This window comes from Myotis davidii, unplaced genomic scaffold, assembly GCF_000327345.1.
Source record: "Myotis davidii unplaced genomic scaffold, ASM32734v1 scaffold337, whole genome shotgun sequence".
Classification (NCBI taxonomy): Eukaryota; Metazoa; Chordata; class Mammalia; order Chiroptera; family Vespertilionidae; genus Myotis; species Myotis davidii.
The window spans coordinates 55428-82711 of NW_006288250.1; the positions used below are offsets into that span (position 1 = coordinate 55428).

General features: G+C 37.2%; 1 protein-coding gene across 1 annotated transcript in view; it reads right to left on the bottom strand.

Annotated features, from left to right (window-relative positions):
- The window catches only part of LOC102755735 (gephyrin), a gene marked incomplete at its 3' end in the record, with an annotated part of 348549 nt that overhangs the window by 51557 nt on the left and 269708 nt on the right, over window positions 1–27284 (bottom strand). Inside the window, exons 12-13 of the mRNA XM_006760102.1 lie at window positions 21611–21673; window positions 19861–19903 (exon numbers count right to left, since the gene is read on the bottom strand). Of these exons, the coding sequence (XP_006760165.1) occupies window positions 19861–19903; window positions 21611–21673 (106 nt within the window). The remainder of the gene's footprint in view (window positions 1–19860; window positions 19904–21610; window positions 21674–27284) is intronic.

The following is a 27284-nucleotide window of genomic DNA, read 5'->3' on the forward strand; positions in this document are numbered from 1 at the left end:
AAATTTGGATAGTTTTTTTCTATAAAGCAAAAACTATTTCATGGCCACAAATATATTCTGATTGCTACCTTACAAATGAATATCAGTGGTCACAAAGAGGATCTGTGAAGACATTAGCTCCATTAAACTCATATATATCACAATGCAAAACAAAACCAACATGTGAAAATATGCCCTACTGAGAAGATTATACTGTTCAAGGGAATATTTATTTTAACTTACAATAGTAAAATTAACTGGTAATATATGGCTGTTAGTGCAAATTTTTAGGTGGGCTAGTGAGTTTGACAAAAATAAGCTATGAAACACTCTAGGATTTGGGATTTTTACTTGAGAGTGAGGGTAGGGATAAGAAAAGGAAGTCTAGACATCTTCCCCACTAATAACAAGCTTTCCAACTGAGCAAAGAGTAACAGCATGAATTATTATAACATCTAACATGACAGCATTCTTCTACAATGGTTTAGTTTTCTGAACTAGATATGCAGGATTAAAGCAATTTTAAATTAGCCACGGATTAATGATCTAAAGATTTCTCTAAAGAGCCTAGATTTCCATAAGTAAACTGAACTTGTCTCATTTATATTTTCTGGCACATAAGTCTAGAGATGGGGTTGATTACATTAGTTCAGGATCTTTGCAGGTACTCAAAATGTACTATCTTCTATGCTGAAGCTGTAATCACTAAAAACCCATCTAATAAAAAAGTAATATGCAAATTAACCATCACTTTGCAACAAAGATGGCAGCACCCATATCAGGGGCAGGATGCTGGCGGCATCACCCCGGCAATGTGAGCCCAGTGGGCATTGCTGTGGCGACCTGGAGCAGGCAAGTGCCCAGCAGGGCCTGCTGGAGGGTCACTGAGGGGACTCGCGAGCAGGCAAGTGCGGCCTGCTTGCAGTCGCCATGGTGTGGAGCAGGCAGGCCCTGCAGAGGGCAGAGAACCACAGGGAGCAGGCCTAAGCTGTCAGTAGGACACCCCTGAGGGCTCCCGGATTGGAGAGGGTGCAGGTCGGGCTAAGGGGCCCCCCTTTCCCCACTCCCCCCCCATGCACGAATTTCGTGCAACAAGCCTCTAGTACAGTGATGGCGAACCTTTTGATCTCGGCGTGTCAGCATTTTGAAAAACCCTAACTTAACTCTGGTGCTGTGTCACATATAGAAATTTTTTGATATTTGCAACCATAGTAAAACAAAGACTTATACTTTTGATATTTATTTTATATATTTAAATGCCATTTAACAAAGAAAAATCAACCAAAAAAATGAGTTCATGTGTCAGAGGTGCCATAGGTTCGCCATCACTGCTCTAGTACTCGAATTATTATAACATCTAACATGACATCTAGTACTCATTTTAAACAGCTAGGGACTTTGGTAAGTCAAAGAATGTGTGGTTCAGGTATACAAAGCATTTAGTCTTTCATGTAAATCTCTTAAATTAAGTGAAATCAGGTATAAAACTCTCAGGAAACACTGGTAACAGTAGTGTTCTAAGGCTTAAGACTACAGGACACTTTGCATATTTGAAAATAATTTCTTGTATTGTTTCAATAATAGTTTTATGTCTTCTATTTGTTTACTCAAAATAATGAGATTTACAGCATTCTGATAAAACCTAGAAACCATGGCTGAAAGAACTGTGTTATTCTTTTTAGAGTTGTATGGTATTGAGCATAGACACATAACAGTGTAGTGACAGGCAGAGGGAAAGGGAAGTGGGGAATAGGTGGAGGTGGGCAAGGTGGGGGAAAGGGAAACAGAAAGACTGTCTTAAGTGATGGCCGCACGATGCAGTTTGCAGATGTTTTACTGACCTGTATATTTGAAATTGTACAGTTTTGTGAACCAGAGTTACTCCAATAAATTCAATTAAGAAAAGAAATATTAAAGGAAAGTATTCTTGGAAATTTTATGCATCAAGATTATAAAACAGGGCATTGTTGTCACAAAATGTGTGCTCTATAATTTATATGCTAGGTTTATTATCACCTACAAGATAAGACTCAAATTACTTAGAATAATATATAAAATCTTTTCTTGCTTCCTTTTCAGCCTCATCATTCATTACTCCATCACTCACAAAATTGTTTCCACTGTAGATATTAGAATATACCACACTACTTCATATTTTCCTGTCTTAGCACATTATGTTATTTTTGACTAGAATAAATTTTCTTTCATCTTTTTATTTTCATGTGAAGTTATTCTTCCTTCACAACTTTTTTTTTTTTTTTTTGTAAGGAAGTACTCAATAATGATAGGAACATGCTGAAAGGATCTTGGAGTCAACTTGAAAAGACTCCCTTTGGCTAAACCTGGGAAAACTTAATCAAAATCAATTAGGAGAGCAACAGATTATATAATCTACTAGTGGCCCGGTACACAAAATTCATGCACCGGGGAGAGGGGGTGTCCCTCAGCCTGGCTTGCACCCTCTCCAATCTGGGAGCCCTGTTGCAATCATGGACTGCTGGCTCCTAACTGCTCACCTGCCTGTCTGCCTGATCTCCCCTAACCACTTTGCATGCCAGCCTGCTTGCCCCGAACTGCTTCCCCAGCCGGCCTTCTCACCCCCAACTGCACCCCATGCCGGCCTGATCACCCCCAACTCCCACCCCCACCTGCTGGCCTGCTCACCCCCATCTGCCCCCCCCCGCTGGCCTGATTGCCCACAACTTCCCTCCACTGCTGGCCATCTTGTGAAGGCCATGATTAGCACATTACTCTGTTATTAGTATATTTGTCGTCCTTCCGGACAAAGCCACGGTGGCGGGGGCAGAGACAGAGGCAGTTAGGGGCGATCAGGCCGGCAGGGGAGGGCTGTTAGGGGGGATCAGGCCAGCAGGCAGAGGGGTTAGGGGTGACCAGGCAGGCAGGCAGGCAGGCAGGCGAGTGATTAGGAGCCAGCGGTCCCGGATTGCGAGAGGGATGTCTGACTGCCGGTTTAATTTTGTGCACTGGGCCTCTAGTCCTATATAATAAAAGCCTAATATGCTAAGTATCCGGTCGACTGGTTGGTCATTCAACCAATCAAAGCATAATATGCTAATGATATGCTAAGGCCGCTCAACTGCTTGCTATGACGTGCACCGACCACCCAGGGGCAGACGCTCTGACTGGTAGGTTGGCTTGCTACTGAGGTCTGACCAATCTGGACTGAGTGAGATGGCTGGGCATGCCCTGGATCCCCCCCACGGTTCCTCCCTGGTTCGCAAACCTCCCATGCCTCTCCCTGGCTCCAGTGGGGTTCCTCAGCCTGGCCTGCACCCTCTCGCAATCCAGGACCCCTCGGGGGATGTCGGAGAGCCGGTTTCTGCCTGATCCCCCAGGCCAGGCTGAGGGACCCCACTGGTGCACTAATTCGGGCACCGAGCCTCTAGTGAATAATGCTACAATGAATATGGGTGTGCAAATACCTCATTCATATTTTGTTTACAATTCTTTTGGATATATATTCAGAAGTGGGATTGCTGGAGCATATGAGAGTTTCATTGTTAAGTTTTTGAGGAATTGGCTTACAGTTTTCCCTAGCTGCACCATTTTACAATCTCACCAACAATATACAAGTGTTCCAATTTCTCCACATTCTCACCAACACTTGTTATTTGTTTTTTGATAGTGGCCATCCTAATGGGTTTTGTTTTGATTTGCATTTCCCTTATGTTTAGTGATGTTAAGCATGTTTTCATATGCTTGTTGGCATTTGTAGATCTTCTTTGGAGAAATGTCTATTCAAGTTTTTGCCCATTTTTAAATTGTTTTGTTTGTTATTAAGAAATGTTCCCTCTTCTTCAAACTCTTGTCAGAATTTGAGAAGAACTGGCTTTAATTCTATGACAGAATTCAATAGTGAAAGCCTCTAGTCCTGGGCTCTTTGTTAGGAGGCTTTGATTACTGATTCAAACTGCATTTCTTCTACGTTGCTTAATTTGTTGACAGATAAGTATTCATAGTAGTCTCATAATTCCTTTTATTTTTGTGGCATCTGTTGTAGTATTTCTTCATTTTTAATTTTAATTATTGAGTCTCCTTTCTTTTAGTCTTAGTCTAGCTAAGGGTCTGTGAAATTAGTTGATGTTTTTAAAAAATCCAACTTAGTTTTGTTGATTTTTTCTATTTTTTAAGTCTTTATTTCATTCATTTTTGCTTTAATCTTTATTATTTCATGCTAAAACTTCAATCATATAGAAAAACTATACTCTTTTACATCTTTCCGCTCCTACTTTGTTCATTATGTTACAAATTACATCTTTATATATTGTGTATGTAGTAACATAGTCTTATAGTGTTTTTATGTTGTCTTTTAAAAATCTATGACATAATTAAAGGTGCTTTATGTAACACCATTACAATATTATAGAAGTCTGTATTTGTCTATATAGTATCTACCTTTACTGGTGAGTTACATATTTTAATATGCTTTTGTGTTGCTGTTTACTGTCATTTTATTTCAACTTGCAAGACTGTCATTAGCATTTTTTGGTAAGACAGGTCTAGTGCTGATAAACTTGTCAGCTTTTGTTTATCTACAAAAGTACTTATTTATTCTTAATTTTTGAATAACAGCTTTGTTGGACATAGTGCACTTGGTTGGCTTAATTTTTTCTTTAAGCACTTTGAATATATCATCCCACTCCCTTCTGGAAAGTATCTTGCTGAAAAAGACACTGATAACCTTATGAAAGCTCCCTTACACATGATGAGTTGCTTTTCTCTTGCTGCTTTCAAAATCTTCTCTTTATATTTGACTTTTGACAGTTTAATTCTCTTATGTTTTAGTGTGGGCCTCTATGGATTCATCTTAATTGAAATACTTTGAGCTTCTTGAATTTTGATGTCCATTTCTTTCCTCAGATTTGAGAAAATTTCAACCATTATTTCTTCAGATCGTTCTCTATACTTTTTTCTCTCTTCTCTCCCTTATCAGATGTTATATGAAAAGTCCCTTAAGCTTTCTTCACTTCTCTTCATTTCTTTTAAATTTTTTATTATTATCTTTTATTTATTTTCTTTTTGCTCCTCTGACTTGATAATTTCAAATGATCTTTTTTCCAAGTTCTTTCTTCTGCTTGATTAAGTCTGACTGAATGTCTCCAGTAAATTTTTCTGTTCAGTTATTATAGTATTCAGTTCCAGGATTTCTGTATGGTTCTTTTCTTTACAGTTTCCAACTCTTTGTTGAGATTCCCATTTTGTTCATGCATAGTTCCTGATTTTGCATAGTTGTCTGTGTTCTCCTGTAGCTTCAAAAAAAATTATTTTGAATTATTTGTGAAGAAATTTGTAGATTTCTCTTTCTTTAGAGTTTGTTTCTGGAAATTCATATTTTTCATTTGATTGGGCTATGTTTTCCTGTTTCCTCATGTGCCTTGTAATTTTTTTGCTAAGTTTATGCATTTGGAAAAATAGTTTCATCTCCTAGTCTTCATAAACTGGTTTCATATAAAGAAAGACTTTCACCAATCAGCCCGACTAGAGGTTCTGGGGACCTATGAAAATTTTTTCTCTTGGCTGTGTGTGTAATTTCCTAACCAAAGATTTGCCCAATTTATTTTTTCAGGAGCCCACAATCTCTTACTCCTTTAGGTGCTGCAGCTGCAGGCCACTCTTCATTCCTTTATTCTCAGTGGCCCCCTGGCATCCAAAGCATGCTGGCTCACATGCCTCGAGTCAGCTGAGATAGAAACCAGTTCTTTGGGCAACCTCCCCCAAAAACCTGAATCCTGGGACATATGCTCTACTTTTTTCCCTTCTTCCCAAGGAAGAAGCAGTGAGTTGGGTGCCTTTTCCCCATTTCACTGATCCATGGCAGCCTCTAACCACTTTAGGTTCTCAAGCAGTCAATACCCTCCTTTGCTTTTAGTGGCCCCAGGCACCAAACTATGGCAGTCAGGCAAGACAGAAACCAGTTCCTTAGGCAGCCTTCTGAACACGTGAACTGTTGAGAGAGAAAATGGAATGTGCATCCATTCTCCCTTCAGTGACAGGCTGCAAGCCAGGCATTCTCTGCTGATCACGGTGACCTGTGCTGGTTTGGTGGAGGAGAGATCACAGGTAAAATGAAAAGGTTCTTCTTCCCATTTTAATGCAGCTGTTCTTGGCTTTATGCTCACCTGGGGTATTGCAACTTATTAATTGGTTTCTGGATTTCTCATAAAGGTATTTTGGTCCATATGTTGTTTTTAAGTTGTGTCTCCGTGGAATAGAGGGGGGGAACATCCTATTCCACGATCTATTAATGTTTTTAGCTATACCAATATACAATATTGACAATGAGGAGGCTGTAAAGGGTGACTGGCCCAGCTGGCGTGGTTCAGTGGTTGAGTGCTGACCTATGAAGTTGGAGTTCAGGGTTTGATTCCTGGTCAGGGCACATACCTAAGTTGCAGGCTTGATCCTATGCAATGTGGGGGCGTGTAGGAGGCAGCCGATCAATGATTATCATCAATGATGTTTCTATCTCTCTCTCCTTCTCTCCTCCTCTCTGAAATGAATAAAAATATATTTAAAAAAAAGGTTGACTGAAAGTGATAAATGAATCACAATATTTTATGTTAAAAAAGTGATAATCTAGGAAAATAAGACAAGTGAGATACAATTTAAATCAAAGATAAATACTATGTATGAAATTAGTAAATTTCATAAATAAATGAGAACTTGGTAATTAAACTATATGAGGGTATATGAAAGATATAGTTGACTTATTAGGATATTAGATGAGAAACTTAACAAGGGTCGTGTTTATAAATGGTATCTCACTAAATTCTTATGGAAGTGAACTGCTACTTGTCTTTAGTTGTCTAAAGAAAATTTGAATAAGTGATGATAAATTGCAGTTGTATAATTCAGTAAGTGCCAATTAAGATGGTAAGGGATTAGATATAGCAGAAAAGAATTAGGAAAATTATTCTAAAAATAAGACTACAAAAATTTATCATACTTCTTCAAGAACTATTTCATAATTCTTTTTACTGAGAATCATAAAGAAAAGGATGTCATATTTTTAGGAGCAAGGTATAAGAAAATTAACTAGAAGACTTATTTATCTAGGACAGATTAAAGGGCATAAAAAAGTATGATAAAATACTCCAGGCAAGAGGTAGTTATTGGTCCTGAATCTGGGTGGCAGAATGTATATAAGGGCAGCATATAATTTGAAGAAAAGGAGCACTTAAAAAAATAGTATTGGTAAGGACATTTTTGATAATGTTTATTATTTTCCCTCTCAGTTTCAACTCTGATTTCTTACTTGAATGTTCTACTGTTCCTTGCCTGCTCTGCTTGCCCAACATTTTCTTCTTATTTATTTACATACTCACACATTGAACCCATTTAGTGAGGGACAGTTACTGTGCTAGATCCTGGGAATAGTACCAGTGAATAAGATAAGAGGTACCTGTAAGGAGCTTAGGGTGGAGTGGAGGAAACAGGAAAGTGCTATATTGTAAAAAGGCTTGCAATAAAGTATGAAAACTACAGAGCACTAAAGAAGAACATAGGAGGGATATTTTACTCCGAGTTGGGCAGTAATGGAAAGCCTATGAGAAGAAATATAGAATAAGTAGTAGTTATCCAGGAGAAGAGATGGGAGAACAACATCTTTCAAAAGAGGGAACTACTTTTGTAAACTGAAAGTTTCACATGGCTGGAATACTGAATTTAATGGGAATGGTAGAAGTAAAACTAGAGGTAAGCAGAAATTAGATTGTAAGCAATTTTAAGGAGTTGAGACTTTAAGAACAATGAGAAGCTATTAAAAAGTGAATAAAAGTAATTAAATGAGTATGAAAGGTTTAGGTTTGCATTTTAGAAAGATAAAAGTGGTTGAAGGAAGAGGGAAAGGAAAACACTGTAAAGATTTGGGGTTTGGACAACTAGGTGGACAGTGATGTCATTTTTTGAGATATGTTAAGAATATAAGATATGAGATTATAATTTGGTTTTGGTGATGTTGAATATGAGGAAATTGTGGAGTATCCAAGAAGAGATCTACAAAGAGATCTACAATAGATTATTGGAAATATAACTGAAACTTAGGGAAAAGATAAACTTACTGAAGCTTTGTGAGTGTGTGACTTTACTCATGTACAATGTGAAGTGTGAATGCAAGGTCTTGAGAAAACTCTGAATAACAGGTTATTGAACGAATGGACTAAAAGTAGATGTCATCAAAGAAGCTGTGAAACAGGTAGAATAAAATGTTCCCCAAAATTGCTCGATTGAGTTAAGCCCGGCAATTATCAATAGGTAGCTATAAAACAATGGTCCAGGAATCACCCTGACTTCTTTTAAGTTTGTTTTTTAGATCTAAAAACAAGCCACAAACCCCAGAAACAAACTCAATACCTAGTTGGGAAAGTCCCTTCCTGCATCCCATAGTAAGTGCTGCATAATCTTAGAACACTTAGCTTTGCTGATGTATACCTGGACATCAGTGTTCCAAAAAAGAAAAAAACAACAACAGACAACCTATACCGTGATTGGTTAATGCCAACAACTTCTGTGTTCCCAAGGAATAAAAACCCCAATACACCAGGTTGGGGTGAGAAATCTGAGGCTCTATCTCAGTGTTCTAGTCCTCTGCAGAGCCTAAATAAACTTGCCTTTGCTTTTATCATTGTCCTTGGTCTTAACTATTTTTTTAAAATATATTTTATTGATTTTTTACAGAGAGAAAGGGAGAGGGATACAGAGTTAGAAACATCGATGAGAGAGAAACATCGATTCAGCTGCCTCCTGCACACCCCCCACTGGGGATATGCCCGCAACCCCAGTAGATGCCCTTGACCGGAATCGAACCTGGGACCCTTCAGTCCGCAGGCTGACGCTCTATCTGCTGAGCCAAACCAGTTAGGGCAAGTCTTAATTCTTTTATATCAGGAGACAAGAATCCAAACTCATTTGTAACAGCTGGAGAAAAAGGAAACCGATAGTTTAAAAGAAGAGAACAAAACCAAGGAAGGTAGGTAATTGTTTCAAGGAGAGAGTGATTGATTAAAAGTAGCATCTAGCCGGGCTGGTGTGGCTCAGTGGTTGAGTATCGACCTATGAACCAGGCAGTCTTGGTTTTATTTCTGGTCAGGACACATGCCAAGGTTCCTGGCTCAATCCCCAATAGGGGGCATACAGGAGGCAGCCAATCAATGAATCTCTCTTGTCATTGATATTTCTATTTCTCTCTTACTCTCTGAAATCAATAAAAATATATTAAAAAAATAAAAGTAGTATCCAACCTTGACCAGTCTTCTTTTAGGCTTTTCCTCTTCACTTATATTCTAATGAGAGGCCCAGTGCACGAAATTTGTGCCCGGGGGAGAGGGATCCCTCAGCCTGGCCTGCGTCCTCTCACAATCTGGAACCCCTTGGGGGATGTAGGGCTTAAACTGGCAGTCGCACATCCCTCTTGCTATCCAGGGTGCTGCATGCACCAGTGACCATACTTTTCATACAGGTGAAATGCATCGTGCTGTTGTATGGGCAGCTACATTTTTTTTGCCCTGATTATAAAAAGTAGTACATAACATGATCCTTCTGAGGCAGTAGTACCATTTCCCCCACCTTAAGGGTAGAAAAACTGAAGCAGAGAGAAGTTAAGTAATTGGTTTTGTCACACAGTTATAAGTGTCAGAATCAGGGCTGACCATGAAATGTGCAAGCCAGAGTCCATGCATGTCATTGATGCATCATCCTGTTTTTTCAGTGTTAGAGTAGCCTTGCCAGGTTTTAATTTTTAAATCTAAGAGACTGTTCCCAATATATAGGGCAGGGTCTCGAGGCCTGGCCAGCGATCAGGGCCACCTGTGGGGCAACTGATGGGCGGGGTGATCGGGGGGCCCTGGTGGCACCTGCCTTGGCTGGCAGCCTGGCACCGCTTGCTGGCCACCCCTCCCACCCACCCCCCATCACTGCTGCTGGTCACTTCCCTCCTGGTTGGAGGCAGCTCCTGCATTGAGTGTCTGTCCCTCAGTGGTCAGTGCACGTCATGGCGACCAGTCGTGCCACTGTTTGGTCAATTTGCATATTAGGGTTTTATTATATAGGATAATAGCTATGTACCCACCCATTGTCATAAAACTAATTTCCCAGAGGTAGCAGCCAGATTATCTGATAAATTTATCTAAGATTAATGAATTCTAAATGCTTAATTTGTTACCCCAACCAGTTAACAGACTTTCATGGAAGTAGTTTTTTAAAAGACAATGCCTTTGCGCTAAAGAACAATTGTTATAACAATAATAGTAATACTAGTAATACTAGTAGTAATAACTGTAATAGCAGCTACTATTTACTCATTTACTGAATATTACTAGTATACCAAGCATTGTAGCTGTTTAATCCGTACAACAATCCAGGAGGCAGATACAATCCTCATTTGATAGAAAAGAAACCGAGACATAGAGATAATGAGCACTTGCCCAAGTTCATACAGCTAGTAAGTAGAGAAATCAAGATTTGAACATACGTAGTTTAAACCTACAGCACATTTTCTTTTATAAGGTGAGACAATGAGGATAGTTCGAGACTTGCAGATTTTTCATGGTACCTCAAAATATGTTAAAACTGCAATCACTTGTTTTGCTTATGTATAAACCTGAATTTGAACAATTTAGAGGATATAGGCTTATTAAAACACAAATTTGCTTATTGAAAAGTTTTATTGCTCCCTTAAATTAGAATTGACACTTGGGACCTATAATATTTTAAATACTAAGGAGTTTTAATGGACTGCATCTGTCATTAGAGATAATATTTATCAAACCTGATGGTAGTGAGTTGATAAGGTTTCTTAAAATTATTTAAGATCACAGTTGTTAAAATAATGACAGCAAAAATGGAATATCTAGCCTAGCCTGTGTTTTCAGTGGTTAGAGTGTCAGCTTACACACCAAAGGGTCTCAGGTTTGATTCCAGATCAAGAGCATGTGCCTGGAATGCAGCCTTGATTTTGTGGTGTGTGCGGGAGGAAACCAATTGATATATGTCTCTAACATTTAAGTCTTTATCTTTCTCTCTCTCTCCCTCTCTCCTCCCTCCTAATCTTTCTAAAAGAATCATTGGAAAAAATATCCTCCATGAGGATTAACAACAACAAAAAGGGAATATCTGACATTTATGTATGGGTATTAAAAGTATGTGAACAAGAAGGAGATATAAGTAAGGTTATAAGTAAATAAGTCATTATCTAATAATTTTAAAGTTTAATCACATTTCCGAAAACTTTAGAATATTTGAGTATTAAGATCAATGGAAAGAATTCTAAAACCCACAAAGTTCATTTTTTTAGCATAAGGCTACCAAACTTTTACCAATCTATACATATAAAAGCCTAAGTGACTGTTATGATGGAACAACTGGAACGATTGGTCGCTATGATATGCACTGACCACCAGGGGGCAGACTGACCAATGCAGGAGCCGATTGCCAATGGGGCCTGCTGGCCAAACTCCTGGTCCCTCCCTCTGGCTGGCAGGCCCTGATTGTCCCGCTGCCTGCCCGCCGCAGTGGCAGTTGGCCCCTCCCCCTGGCCAGCAGGCCCTGATCACCTGATTGGGGCCTGCTGGCCAACCTCTTAGTGCCCCCGCTGGCCAGCAGGTCCCAATCACCCAATCAGGGTTGGGACCCGGGTTGGGACGAACTGGGGGTGGGTGGTGGCGGACACGGGTAGCGAGGGAAGGAGGGGTGGTGGCGGGGAACTGGGTGGTAGTGGCGCATGGGTGGAGAGGGAAGGGGAGGTGGGGAGGCAGGGAACCTGATCAGCTCTGATCACCGGCCAGGACTAGGGACCACACCCATGCACGAATTTCATGAACCAGCCTCTAGTAAAGTATAAAAAGGTAAAGCTTCACAAAGTTAGGACCTACAGTTAAACTAACATACCTAAAATTTTTCATTTCATTTAATAGATGAATAATATTTATCTTTTCTGCATCCCACTAAAATCTGTTCTATTATGTAATGAATCCCTCCAATAAAATAATAATGTCTTCAAATAAACATGTCTTTAAGGTAAAATTTTAAAATTAAAAGCCCACTAGAAACATGGGATGAATGTGCTAGTCTTTGACAAAACAATTTGTGAGAAAGTAGTTGTTTGAAAGGAAGAGCAATGCTAAGTCAGTTTCAAAAGAAAGCCCTGGGAAATCCCTTACTTTGGTACTACTCAACTGAATCATTATTCCAGTTTCTTGCTGTACAAGTAGTAAAATCTCTTAATGTATTCAAAGGAGAGAGTCAGTTTGTCTTTACATAACTCAAAACCCAACACCACTATTTTATTTATATTAGACTTATTCAAATAAGAATCTCCAGAAATTAGTATAGAATTCTACACATCCTATCTAACAATAGACAAATAGGGTAATTAACCATACCTCCGACACGCTTCCCATTGGCTAATCAGGGTGATAAGCAAATTAACTGCCAACTAAGATGGCGGTTAATTTGCATACGTAGGCGCCAAGCCACGGACTGAGGCTTTAGGCCTGGGTCATGGAGGAGCCAGCCAATGATGGTTGATGGCGGCGGCGGCGGGGAACCGGGGTGGAGCTAGCTAGTGATCCTTGATGGTGGTGGCGGCAGGGAGCTGGGGAGGAGCCAGCCAGCGATTTTTGATGGTGGCGGTGGCAGGGAGCTGGGGGTGCCCCAGCCCAGGGCTAATGACTCGCCAGAGGCATTAGGCCTGGGCAGGGGCCAAACCGGCTATTGGTGTGAACTACAGAGGAAACACCTTTTCTGACTGCTGATTGGTTAAGCTCCCTGTATGCCACTGGTAATATTCTTAGTAACTTGGGTAATAAGAGTCCAAAGAGGTGATCTAGGGTTTTTTTACCACACTCTTTGAGAAAAAAAGGAAGGTCCGCTGCTGAAGGGCTAAGAAATGTCATATCCTATGAAAGACACTTTTTGAAAATGCCTAAAGAAAGTTGTCATTTTTCATGGTAAAGGGACTGGAGTCCGTGTTGATGAAAACACCTTTGTGGCTGCAGTGACTGGCAGTGGCTGCAACAGTGCGGTGAATGGGCTGATGAGCCCCGTCGCCTCCCACAAAGGGAGGCCAGACTGTGGTTTAGGCCCGCTCCCCAAGGGGAGCAGGGAGCAGGTAGTAGGACAACCCCTAGAGCTCCCAGTATGTGATAGGGGGCAAGCTGGGCTGAGGGACTCCCCCTCCAGTGCACAAATTTTTGTGCACTGGGCCTCTAGTAGTTAAATAAAGCAGGATGCCTTTTCACCAAGTTAGGGTGCAGATACATTATTTTGCACCCTGGGGATATTTCTGGCTAGATAATTACTGTTAGCTATTATATTAGATTGAGAATTGAAACATGGCTTTACTATTCTACTGTCTTCATCAGCATAACTTTAGTAATCCAGAAAACTCTTGCTTAGGAAGATAAAACTTACAAATTACTATTCATTCTACGAACTTCCTCAAAGACCCATTGACTGTTAGTATCAAAGACAGTGTACACACCAATACCTTTCTAAGCCCTCACCCCCAAATCTTTGCAAGGAGGCATTTTGGGTACTGCTGTAGTACAGAGCTCCTTCCCAGGAATTGAGGCACACTGTGGGCACAGGGTCCTCGCCTCCACTGCTGGCCACAGGGTAACCTATTGCAGGACTGGCGATTGGAATGGCCTGCCTGGCCCTGGGCTTTGGCTGAAGTGGATGGAGAGGCAACTGGGGAGAGGTGCCTAGAGTCTGATACAACAGACCACATTAGTCCTAAGTTTGACATTGATATGTTGGCTTCACTTCTGAGGCAAGAAAATGTGTGATAAAAGTTCCTCCAGAGATGAAATATACAGATTACTTTGTGACTGGGAGTGGAACCTCCACATGCTATGTGAAAATGCACAAATTGGCATAGAACATAAAAGTGAGTGCAAAAGTGAGCCTCACATTAAGATCCAAAAAGATAGAGATTAGATGACTTAATATTAAGATAACAATACTACCCAAAGCAATCCATGGTTTTATTGTAATATCTATCAAATTTCCAAAGGCTTTTTTTTCTTCCAAGAAATAGAAAAGCCAATCTTCAAATTCAGATGAAATAGCAAAGCAATATAGAAAAAGAACAAAGTTGGAAGACTCTCACTTCCTAATTTTAAAACTTACTTACAAAGTTACAGTAATCAAAACAGTGTGAGACTGGCATAAGGATAGACATAAAGATCAACAGAATAGAAATGACAGTCCAGAAATAAACTGATACACCTACAGGAAATAGATTTTGACAAGTATGCTAATACCAATCTCTTCAACAAATGGCATTGAGACAACTGGATACCTATAAGCAAAAGAAATTAAGTTGGATCCCTTCCTCACATACATCAAACTTAAATTGTACCACTGCAATACAATCTCTTCATTGCAGTAAAAAAAACTACTCATTGGTGGGTATTTCTAATAATTCTCTGTCGTGTCCTTCATAACTGTCACCCTCAGAAGTTTAACATAGAAACAGTTTTTCCTCCTCTGTAATATTCCTGCTAACTTGATAGGCAGAATGTACTATATAAATGGAATTGATACTGGTAGATGAAATGTTCTCCTGATATTTTCCTTCCTTGAAATCCCCAAAGACTCCCCTGTTTGTAATGAGATTATAGCTAATTTGAATATTGAAGATCTCAAGGAGATCAACCCCAAATTGAAGATCTCTAAAAGATGCCAGACCTTTTAGATTTTGTGGGCAAAATTTCAACAAACATAGGAGAATTACTGCGACTGAACCCAGTAAGATTCAAATCAGGCCATCTAAACCTCTATTCCTACGTGCAAAATACTCTTTTATTATCTTCATTTTGCAGATGAGGAGACTGAGGTAGTAGATGAAGTACTTACTGCAAGGAGCTTCTTCCAGAACCCATTTTAGACAATCAGTTTCTTTTCTAAGAAAAAACACAGCACCAGTTCCTAGATTGTTAGATAACTTAATTTTTAAAAAGTAGGAAAATTGGGCCTTGATGCAACAATCAAATTCTTGATCACTCAAGGGAAATTCTGTATTTCTTTCTTCCTTTCTCAAGCCTCTTTACTTCAAGCTTTACAAAAGGCCCTGTAAGTAGGGAAGGTGCTACATGCTATGATTCAGAGAATAGCGGATGAGTTACATAATGCCCCCAAGGCTAAATAACTCATTATTTGAAAGTTTCATGAAATTACAATGACAGTGCCTTAGCAGCTTTAGATATAATATTCTTATGGAATAACATGTGCTGATATTGGGTAAGAATGTGCTGCTTATACGCCTGTAGACTTCTCTGGGATCACTGATATTACTAGAAAGAACCAGGAAGCAAAGAAAGAAGTCAGAAAATTAGGTAGTTTGACTAATAACCCTATATCTTATTCTGAAGACTCCTCAGACTGAGAAAGCGATTTATTCTCTTGGCTTAATTTTGTTTTTGTCCCCTCACCCCCAGTTTTATTGAGATGTATTGACATAGAGCACTGCTGGGAGCTGGTCCATCCTTGCTGTTTCAAGGGACCTGGCATATATGGCATACTATTCTTAATATGTTTGCTCACATTCTTGGCACTATGTGTTTTAACCAAGGTCACCTCTCTGAGAAAGGTTGTTTCCCAGGTAGAGATTTTCCCCTGAAGTTAGAGAGGGAATAAAACCCCTTCCTACGAACAATCACGCTTAAGCTACATAATCTTTACTCCCTGGAATGGAGATAAGAAACGCCCTAACCAAAAGTTGGTTGGAGAACCTAGACAGAACCTGGCTGAAGAACCCGGCTACAGAACCCGGCCACAGAACCCGGCGACCGAACCTGGCCGGAGAACCTAAACTGAACCTGGCTGGAGAACCTAGCGAGAGAACATGGCTACAGAACCTGGCTGGAGAACCTGGAGAACCTGGCTGGAGAACCTAGCAAGAGAACATGGACACAGAACTTGGCTGGAGATTGTGGCTAGAGATCCTGGCAAAGCTGTTGATCAACTGAACGCTGTCTCCGTGTCATTCCTTCTTCGCCGACTCCGTCCACACCTTTGGGGACCCCTGGACTTGCTGGGGTTGGACCCCAGCAGAGCACTTTGTAAGTTTAAGATGTACAGCATTATAATTTGACTTTCACATATTGTGAAATGATTACCACAGTAAGTTTAGTTAACATTATCTTACATAGATACAGATATTATTTTTCTTGTAATATGAACTCTACTGCCTTAACAACTTTCAAGTACACTACAAAGCAGTGTTAACTATAGTGTCATGTTGTATATTATATCTCCAATACTTATTTATCTTATACCTGGGATTTTGTACTTTTTGACTACCTTCATCCAATTCCCAACCCAACACCTCTGGACCTCTGGTAACCACAAATGATCAATTTTCTATGAGTTTGTTTTTATTCCACATATGAGGTCATACAGAATTTACCTTGCTTTATCTGACTTATTTCACTTATCATGATGCCCTCGAGGTCTATCTATGATGTTGCAAATGGCAAGATTTCCTCCTTTTTTATGGCTGAATAATATCTATCTATCTATCTATCTATCTATCTATCTATCTATCTATCTATCTATCTATCTCATTACTTCTTTATCCATTCACTCATTGAGGGACACTTAGGTCCAAAGCTAATATGACTACAGGGGGTGCAGCTATCTTTTTGAGATACTGATTTTGTTTCCTTTGGATAAATACCCAGAAATACAATTGCTAATATACAGTATTTCAATTTTTATTTTTTTTGAGGAAACTCCATACTATTTTCCTTAGTGGCTGTGCCAATTTACAATCCTACCAACAGCAGACAAGGATTTACATTTCTCCACTCCTTGCCAGCATTTGTTATCTCTTGTCTTTCTGAAGACAGCCATCCTAACAGGCATGAAGTGAAAGCTCACTGTGGTTTTGATTTGTATTTTCCTTATGATTAGTGATGCTGAGCATCTTTTCATGTACCTGTTGGCCATTCATATGTCTTTTTCTGAAAAATGTCTATTCAGGTCTTTTGCCCATTTTTAATTAGATTATGTGTTTGTTTGTTTTGTTTTGCTATTGCTAAAAAATGCCAACTATCCTCTAAAGTTTCAGAGAGTCATAATCTTTTTTTCTAGTAGGGTCTTGTCTTTTTTTTTTTTTAAATATATTTGATTGATTTTTTACAGAGAGGAAGGGAGAGTTGCCGGGGTCCAACCCCAGCAGGTCCAGGGGTTCCCCAAAGGTGTGGACGGAGTCGGTGAAGAAGGAAAGACATGGAGACAGCATTCAGTTGATCAGCAGCCTTGCCATGATCTCTAGCCACAATCCCCAGCCAAGTTCTGTGTCCATGTTCTCTCGCTAGGTTCTCTAGCCAGGTTCAGTTTAGGTTCTCCAGCCAGGTTCGGTCGCCAGGTTCTGTAGCCGGGTTCTTCAGCCAGGTTCTGTCTAGGTTCTCCAACCAAGTTCTGTAGCCAGGTTCTGTCCAGGAACTTTTGCCATGTTCTCTCCAGCGAAGTTCTTTTGTCTCTAGGTTCTGTGTGGGTTCTGTATTCCAAATAGGGCAGAGCAAATTTTTTTTTTTTTTTAATATATTTTTTATTGATTTCAGAGAGGAAGAGAGAGGGAGCGAGAGATAGAAACATCAATGATGACATTGATCATTGTTCGGCTGCCTCCTGCATATCTCACATTGGGGATTGAGCCCGCAACCTGGGCATGTGCCCCTGACCGGAATCGAACCTGGGACCCTTCAGCCCAAGGGTCCCAGTTAGTGTTACTAACAATCAGGCTGATGCTTTATCCACTGAGCCAAACCAGTTAGGGCGTGAAGGGTCTTGTTTTGATGCTGATGGCTGCTGACTGATCAAGGTGGTGGTTGGTGGAGGTTGGGGTGGCTGTGGCAGTTTCTTAAAATAATACTAAAATTAAGTTTGCCATATTTATTGATTCTTCCTTTCACAAACAATTTCTCAGTAGCATGTTATGCTGTTTGATAGCATTTTACCTACAGAACTTCTTTCAAAATTGGAGTCAATTTTCTTAAACCCTGCCATTGCTTTATCAACTAAGTTTATATAATATTCTAAATCCTTTGTTGATATTTCAACAATCTACAAAGTAGCATATTCCATCAGGAGTATATTCCATCCCAAGAATCCAAGATCAGAAAAACCTGAACCATCATAATGTCCAGCCAAAGTGATTACTAGCCAACAAGCCAGTAAGAGCGCAATGAAATTAAAGACAGTCCTAACAACACAAAGGTCCATGAGAAGTGAAAAAGGGTTCAAAGAAGTCTGTTCTCCATAAGAAATTATTTTTGTTCTAATCACCATAATCACTATCAGTTTATTCATTATCATCTCCTGATCAACAAAAAAATGAAAATCATACAGTAATCATCAGAAAATGTAATTTTAAAATTTAATTTATATCTATTATTTTATTTTAGTGAATATTCAATTATCATTCACCTGGTTCTTAGGTTTTTTAACCTTAGGTTTTAGTATAAGACTATAGGACTTTACATCTCTTATAATTGAAAAGCCTTTCTCATGTCTTTTAAAATGCTGTAGAAACTCGCAAAGTATAGAGATTAAACATGGCTGTTTGCATTTTTTTTTTTTAAATATAACTCTAACATAAATGTCTTGGGCAAATAATTGCAATATGCTTGCCTATCAATTCAATAGTTTCAAGCAAAGATTCCTAAAACAGAAATGGGAAAAAATTTACATTAAAGAAAATAAAACATGAATTTTTACCCCTCTGAAATTTTGTTATTTTTTTAATGTTAAATAATATACACATTCTACTGGAAATATAAATCATCCTATTTACTAAAACCCCTAGTGGTATAAGTATCCAATAGACCCATTTCAGTATGATCCACCTGTACTTCTTCTTTTGATAAAGAAGAGGAATAAGAAAGGATGATATCATTAATATTAAGCGAAAGAAAATAATAGTAAAGTAATTAGCATTTATACAGCACTTTTATCTTAGAATCCCAAAGCATTTAATCCCAACCTTCAACATCACATCATTTCAAGGATGCAGGTTATTTATAGTTCCTTTTTATAAAATAAAAAATAGTTCCTTTTTATAAAATAAAAAAATGAAGCCGAAACCGGTTTGGCTCAGTGGATGGAGCGTCGGCCTGCGGACTGAAGGGTCCGGGTTTGATTTCGGTAAGGGGCATGTACCTTGGTTGCAGGCACATCCCCAGTAGATGTGCAGGAGGCAGCTGATCGATGTTTCTCTCTAATCGATGTTTCTAACTCTCTATCTCTCTCCCTTCCTCTCTGTAAAAAATCAATAAAATATATATATATTTTTAAAAAAGAATAATACACAAAGTTAAATGAATTCCAAGTTAGTGTTACTAGCAATCAAACAAAAAAAAAAAACAAAAAAGAGATTTCTTTATCCATGGTTCATGGCACTATTTTTAAAACATGCTGCCTGTGAAGATCTTTCAGGAATGCACATACATAAAATGATTATGCTGTATCCTTTTAGGAGTCACTTTTTTTTAGTTAGATTCTTTTAGTGAATTTATATTATTATTTTCAGTTAGTCTGTTTATAAGTAACTTTTTTGGCAGTGAGGCAATTAAAGAAGGCTCCCATCTTAGAATCACAGAGGCGCTCATTATCACCCTAACTAGGAGTGTTATCAAAGTTTTGCTGTTAGCTTGCAAAGACAATTAGAATAAAGGAAAAATCCATTACTATATTGACACTAATATTCTTAGAAGGTAAAAGCCCTATTCATATTTTTGATATAAAAGTTACCTATTACCTTCTTCATTCTTTCACTAAAATGACATTTTTAGGTTTCATTCCTGTTGAACCACAAGCTCTGATTCACTAGTCCATCTGAAATAAGGACATACTTACTGGCTCTGAGAATGTTCTCCTTGCTGCTGCACCTGGATTGGACCTGCAAAGAAAGCATATTCTCAGTAATTTAGGGCTTCTAACATAGATAGCCAGATATGTATGTATTCTTATTGGGCAAACTCCTGAGGTCTAGGAGCAAGGGTTCTATATATCTCAGATATCAGAACATGTTAGTAAAAATATGCTACATTTGTTTTATATATTATTATCCTTTCCTTACTTTAAGTAACCGATTTCCAGAAAAAAATGGGAGTACAATATTATAAATGTGACAGAGTTGTAAAACCAAAGGCAATTTTTTATTTATGTGTATATGAAATTAGCATATGGAAAAAAATTCAAGTTACCACATATTCAGTTGCAAATAAAGACCCTTAATCTTAAGGTATTATGTTTATCTATTGACTAGAATAATGCAATTCAAGTATTAAAGTTACAATCAAATATTCTATTATAATGTTTGTTCCATGTTAATAAGGGGAAAATCCTCAGATACAATATTTATGTGTGATTCTAATAACTTTTGTTATTTATTGTATTTATTAATATTGGTTATAAAAGTTGCATCTGTTTGAAATCAATGATTTCGAATACATTTATTTACCAGTTCTTAGGTGAATATATAGTTTATCAATCAGAAACTTTTATGCTTTGATTAAAATATTTTAGTTCAAAGTGGAACATTCTTTTAAATGCTGTAAAACTGTTGAATTCAAGGGCCATGCTGAATGGCACTATCACTTGTTACTTTCAGAGTAAATTGCATTTAAACTCCACACCTCTTCCTCCCATTCCACAGCAGCTTGCCCCAAATGGATATATACACAAAAATTAATTTCTATAGCTTAACACAATCTACTATTTAATGAAACAATTTATGAAAGGAATGTTGCAACTTAGGGTGGATTATGGTTGTCCTTCCCTGAAAAAAACAACTGTTAATGTTTAAAGAAACAACAACATAAAAAAAAAAATCACATACACACAAGAAAAACACACACACACCAAAAAAAGAAAAAAAGAAAAGAAAATAATTCCAGATGTTAAAGTTATTCTCTTTTGGCCCAGATTGTTTAATTAGATTTAAATATACTATAATGAAGAAGCTAATGTAGAAAATAGTATTCTTATATTATTTTACTCCTAAGTTTTATTGGGGAATAATTCTGGACCAAATGGGAAAGAAATCAATGACTACTTAAAGAAAACAATACAGGGAGGAAAACACAAGAGCGAGGAAAAAAAAAAAAAAAGAAGAGATGGTGGTGGTAACTCTAGCAGATAGAAAAGAAAGTACGGGTTTACAGAAGGGGACTATATGTTAATGCTATTTCTTATTGAAAATTCATATCAAGAGGGTAAGAATGACTAATGAACTTGCTGCAAGATAAACAAGCAAGTTGACATACCATGGAATGAAAATAAGTGGAACTATACCACTACAGCCTTAAAGGAGAAAATAAACAAACACTAATAGAAAAATTAATAGACAAGCTTAATAAAGAGATAAACTACATTTTAAAAAGTGATTCAAAGAACATAAGAGAAAGCTAAAGAGTGAGAGAAACATCTGGGAGAGAGAAGAAAAAGAAAGGGGAAAATGTTGAAAGACAAAAACAGAGTTCAAAGAAGTCAAATGGAAGTCAAGAAAGTCTTCAACAAGATGTAGAAACAGAAGGAGCCCAAACCCATAGCGCAAAGCAATGTTTGCGAATGGAAAGCAGCTCCTTTGATCAGTAATAGTTACTCTTAAGTCGTAGCCTCTATTCCTCCAGAGTTCATCTTTAAGCCCTTCCAATCTAGAGTGGAGCTAGTGTATGGATAGAAACAAGAGATTTATAATGAACAGAGCAGTTCAGATGAGTAGTTCATATCTTCTCATCAAATGTTTCAACAGGTTTATATAATGTCTAAATGAAAATGGTGGTGAAGAACTAGCCAGCTTTACCAAAACCAAACAAAACAATAAAACCAAACAAAAAACAAACCCAAACCAAAACAACAATAAAAGAACACCGTGTCCCTTCCATAGATGGCTTAAAAAATTAAAAAGTCCATTCATAGCGTAAATTTAATAAAGAACCCTGACTTGCTTCGTAGCACCTCATTTTAGAATTATTTTTTTCCCAAATGGTTTAGGAGAGAAATTTGGATGATGAAAACAATTCAATTCTGTGAGTCTGAGTTATTTATTTAGGTTCATAAATTGCCAACAGCAGTATTAGCAATGTTTTCTCATTTATATTACATTGGCTATTTGACCCAGATTGAGGGAAATCACTTTTAAAATCAACAATTACATAAACTTTAGTGATTTTGAGTATGTATGTAAAAATATTGAGGAAAATAATTTTAAAAATGTAATAATATTTATGCATGTAGCAGATGCCCCTCTCTCTTGTACCATTAAAGTGGTCATCTTTATCTATTTATTTTTTAAAATCCCAATATAAAGATTTTACTTAACTCACAATGAAATGGAATTTACTTGAAAGAATAAAGTTGAGAAACAACTATTGTTCTTATTCTCACACATATGAACTATAAAGAAGGTAACACAGGTCTGTCTCAAGTTTTATGGCTTATTGTTTTGTTTTATCTTACCTTGGATTTTTACTCAATGTAGAAAAATAAAGTTTGAAAAACAAAATAAAACCAATATTTTGCCCTAATACCAAATTTTTCAGGGATTAAAAATGAAAAATATGGTATTGGATTATCTATTACTTTATTCTATTGGATTAACATCTGACTTTATTGTGTTGACAATGAAGTTCCCTTTCAACTGGAGTCAAAACTACAATAATGGTGTAGAAACAGTATATTAAAGCCAATGGAGGAAGTGAGATGTATAAGAGACTCACTAAAAATATAGATATTCATTTACTAATCAAGACTGCTTTCAGACATCAAATAATTCATTTAATTAATTTCAACATGTGTTTACATGTGTAATATAATTTTGCTGAAGATCACATTGCCCATTAACAAATCTTAAAGCCATGAAACAGAAAACAAAAGGGGGAGAACACGCAATAAATGGTAAGGGAAAAAGTGAAAATGCTTTAAACAAAACTGAGAAAAATTTAACAAACAACCACAATCTTTAGATACAGTTAGAGAAGTGACTTACCTTATGTTTAGGTCATAACAAGAATAGCACAGTGTTTAAAGTCAGCTCTTCATTATGGGAGGTACAATTGAAAGCCATAGGTTATAATAACATGAATTGCTACACAGAAATGAAGACTTTTTCAGCCCAACATGAAAAGCTAACTCTTAAAGGAGAACATTTCAAATTATGTTTAATGCAACATGAAGAACAATTGAGGGTGTAAACATCAAAACACATGAATCTTACACCAATAAGAGAGAGACGGCCCAGTCTCTCTCGAACACAGAAGATTTAATCTGTGATCATAATCTGTGACACATAAGGGAAGGCACATCACTCTAACATTGCATGCATGATGTATAACCATCCACTGACAACGCCCCATCCAAACCCCCTTCCCACTCGTACACACAAGCCCACTAAGATACAGGGAAAGAATGTAGTGCCAAGCTGTTATGAAGAAAGCAGGACACACAGAAGCGCAGCAGTGGTCATGTGACTTGAGAGGTGTTCTTCCCTTAAACCATCCCATCTCCATGCTTATTTTAAAGAAGCCAGGAAAAGGCCCTCTTCAATGCTGCAGTAGCTACGAGCCCCCAGCATGAAGCTAGTGTGTGGAATTTTGATCACCGTTCCCTGCGATGTCAGGGGCTCTCCAGTGGAAGCCAGATGTGTAACACCAGTTAGTGGGGTATAAATGTATGAATAACAAACACCCTTTCCTTTCTGCATTTCACAGAAGTGAGGGAGGAGAGAAACAAATAAATAAAATCCACGTTAAGAATAGGCTAATAACAACATAAAAATGTATAAATATTAAAATGAAGATTACATTTGATTGCAGGTTAACACAACTTAGGTTTCTTAAAAACTTGTCTCTATTTTGCTGCTCACCAGGCTAATTTGTATTTTTCCCTTTAACCAGGTGGAATAAATTAATTAATACAATATGACTCATATTGAAAAATTCTGAGCAGTTGGTCAAATGGGGTTAAGGTCAAGAACAAAAGAAATCATCTTTGTGGGTCATTAAGAAAGCCCTTTCTATATTTAGCATAATTTTACTGGCCAGCAGTCATATTTAAAATTAGAAATTAAGCTTCTGTATATCTGCTCACTCATATAATCTGAAAAATTCTATGGCAATTTTTTGAAACACCTAATTTAAATTGTAATCTTTTTACATTTTAAAAAGCAAAATAACCCCCTACCTATTTAGAAATTGTTGCTAACTTTCCTGTGTACAGTGGGGCCTTGACTTACGAGTGTCCCGACTAACGAGTTTTTCGAGATACGAGCCGTCTCTTGGCCGATTTTTTGCTTTGAGTGCGAGCTAAAATTCTGGTTACGAGCCAGCTTCAGATACCCCACTGCTAGTTGGCATAGCGAACGTCACAGTGAACGCCACAACATCAGCCCAGCATCACATGTCATTGTAATGGTGAAAATTGATTTGACATACGAGTAATTTGAGTTACGAGCTCCGTCACGGAACGAATTAAACTCGTAAGTCAAGGCCCTACTTTATTTTTCTCTACTGTCAATAAAAGATGGGCCAGTAATAGGGTCATATCAGCTCATTAGAAAAAATGCAAATTTGCTTATCTGTAATTGAAGATAGTAGTTAACTTCACCTATTTTATTTTTTGTATGAGATGAGATTTGAGTCATGTGTGGCATGCAATTTAATTAGATTTTTAATTGTTCAAAGATCATTTATTTATATTACCATTTTCTCTCTCCCTCATCCTATTCTTAGCAGGTCAGAATATGTTTACCTTTCTGTTAGCATGTCTTTATTATTTTAGGCTCTGGGTCCTCCTTTAATCTGTTTCCTCTTGGGGAAAATAAAGACTATAGGACTCACGGGAGATAATGCAGGTATCAGTGATTTTAGCTATAAAGGTGGAAACAAATATCAAGAGTTGCTATCAGTGGAGCCACTGATAATTGTGAAATACTGTAATTATACACTCTCTAATTGTAACTTTCTCATCTGCTCAAAATGGAGGCAAATACTTATTTTTAACTCAAAGGAAGAAAAAGTATTTATATACAGTTATGTTTTTCAATAGTAATTGACCAAAACTTTTTGGAAATGTCATAGCCATTTGGCCATATGTACTAGTAGGAATGTAAGTCATATAATCTAAGGCATGGAGCAAAGTCTGAACTAACTCCTCTAGCATAATCCTTGTACGTTTGAACTCTTAGACCTTAGACAGGCTGTTTACTCTCTCTGGAATATCCTGTTGCTTACTTTCTAATCTAAATACTACTTGTCTTCTAAGATCCAGCCTAAATTGCACCAGGTGCAAAAAGTATTCTATAAGTTCTTAATCAGAAACAATTTCTCCTTTCCCTAAACTCTTTTAATAGCTGTATTGAGATAAAATTTACCTACCATAAAATTCACTCATTTTAGGTTTACAGTTTTATGATTTTTAATAAATTTATATGGCTGTACAACTATCACCACAATCTGGTTTTAGGTTTACCTAAACTCATAAAGCCTCTTATCTGAACTTCTATTATAAGAGTTACCACAGTTACTAATATTCCAATTATTGATGCAAGTCCCTGAATATACTGTAGGTTGTGGAGAGAAAGGATTTAACTTTAATTCTTGGTGTATTCTCTTTCTATCATGTGAAACATAGTACTTTATACACAGTAAATATTAGCCATATTTGAATATTTGTATATTTTGTAGTAATTATAGTTTTTCTAATCTCAGCAGATTAAAAATGATTTCTCATCAGTATGACAGTATCCACTCCTGTACTAACTTAAAAATAGTTTTTACTTATTTGGGTCTGCTAATATTAAGAGATATAATATGAAAAGTATGTGAATTATATCTAAAAAATATATGGGTAACCTACAGAATGATCTTAAAAGTTTGGAAAACACATTACTATTATTATTACTTAAGGTTATTGGAGTCCAATAAAAGTAATCCTACACCAAAAGTTTCAGTTTAGGTTAAGAAGATTCCTTATTTTCTAAGAGAACAGGATGTTCTATAGCTCATACAGTCAGGTCAGTAGAATGAGAGATAATAAAGATTTCATTTTAATTTTTCTATCTTGTTAAATTTATTTAAGAATAATCTGTCTACAAAAGCACAAACTTTACTGAATGCCATTTACTCATAAAATAAAACTTAAGAAGATAGAAAAAAAGAACCTCCTTGGCGTTTCCTCTGATTATTTGCCTCTTTAGCCTACCCAAAACCAGAAAGGTTTGATTTAAACAAATTAAGCCAAATGCTACAATCGCAGATTCTTAAATTCTATTTCTTTCTTTTCCAACTTCTTATAACAAAAATGGATAATTGGTCTACAAATACTCTATTCCATAGTTCCATTCATTCATCACTTTATCTATAAATTTGGATACAAGTACTGGGCTCATCTGATCCTAATAACAACTCATTTGTGTTCAGTTAGGTTTATGATATCACAACACAAATGCAACTACAGAACTAAAGTTTTTGGTTTATTTATGACATGAAAGGCAGTATGATAACAGGTATGGTTTCTAATATTGATTTTTTTCCTTTTCCTAGCTGTTTGGCCTTAGACTCAACAATCAACACCTCAAAGTTTTAATTTCCTAATCCATAAAATGGGGGAAAATTAAGTAGGATAATGTATGTGAAGGTGAAACTACTATAGATGAAAAAGAGCAATACAGATCTATGTTATTGTTATTATCCTTATGTATGTTGGTAGAATCTGAGGAACAACGAGAATAAAGAATTTGCTTCAGATTATGCCACAAATCAGTGACAATATAATGGCCAATTTCTAGACTACAGTTCAAAAAAGGCTGAGATAAGGTCTAAGGTTATCTTTCCAAGGATTGATTTGCTTTTGCTTTGTATGATTTTAGCTAAGTTACCTCATTTCTATGGAACTTAATTTCTTCAACTGCAAAATGAGGATATTTTCAGGGGTTTGAATTGAGGTTGATGGACCCCTTGAGAGAATCTGTGGATATTTGTCAGGGGGTCCATTTACTGGAATAAAGAAAAAATATTTATAATTTTTATATTCATCAAACTAAATAAATTTTAGCATTTTCTTTCATTATGAGCATATGTGACAAGCCACAATAATATTAGCAGAACCTATTGCTTTGAATTATTATGAGTATCTTAAAATATTGTCATGTTCATCAAGATTTCAAATAACAGTAGTCTAATTACTAACAGGTTTTATTATCTAATGGACAAAGCAGTATTTTATCATAACTTATTTTATACATATTTTGATAATGACTTCAATTAGTTCTCTTTGTA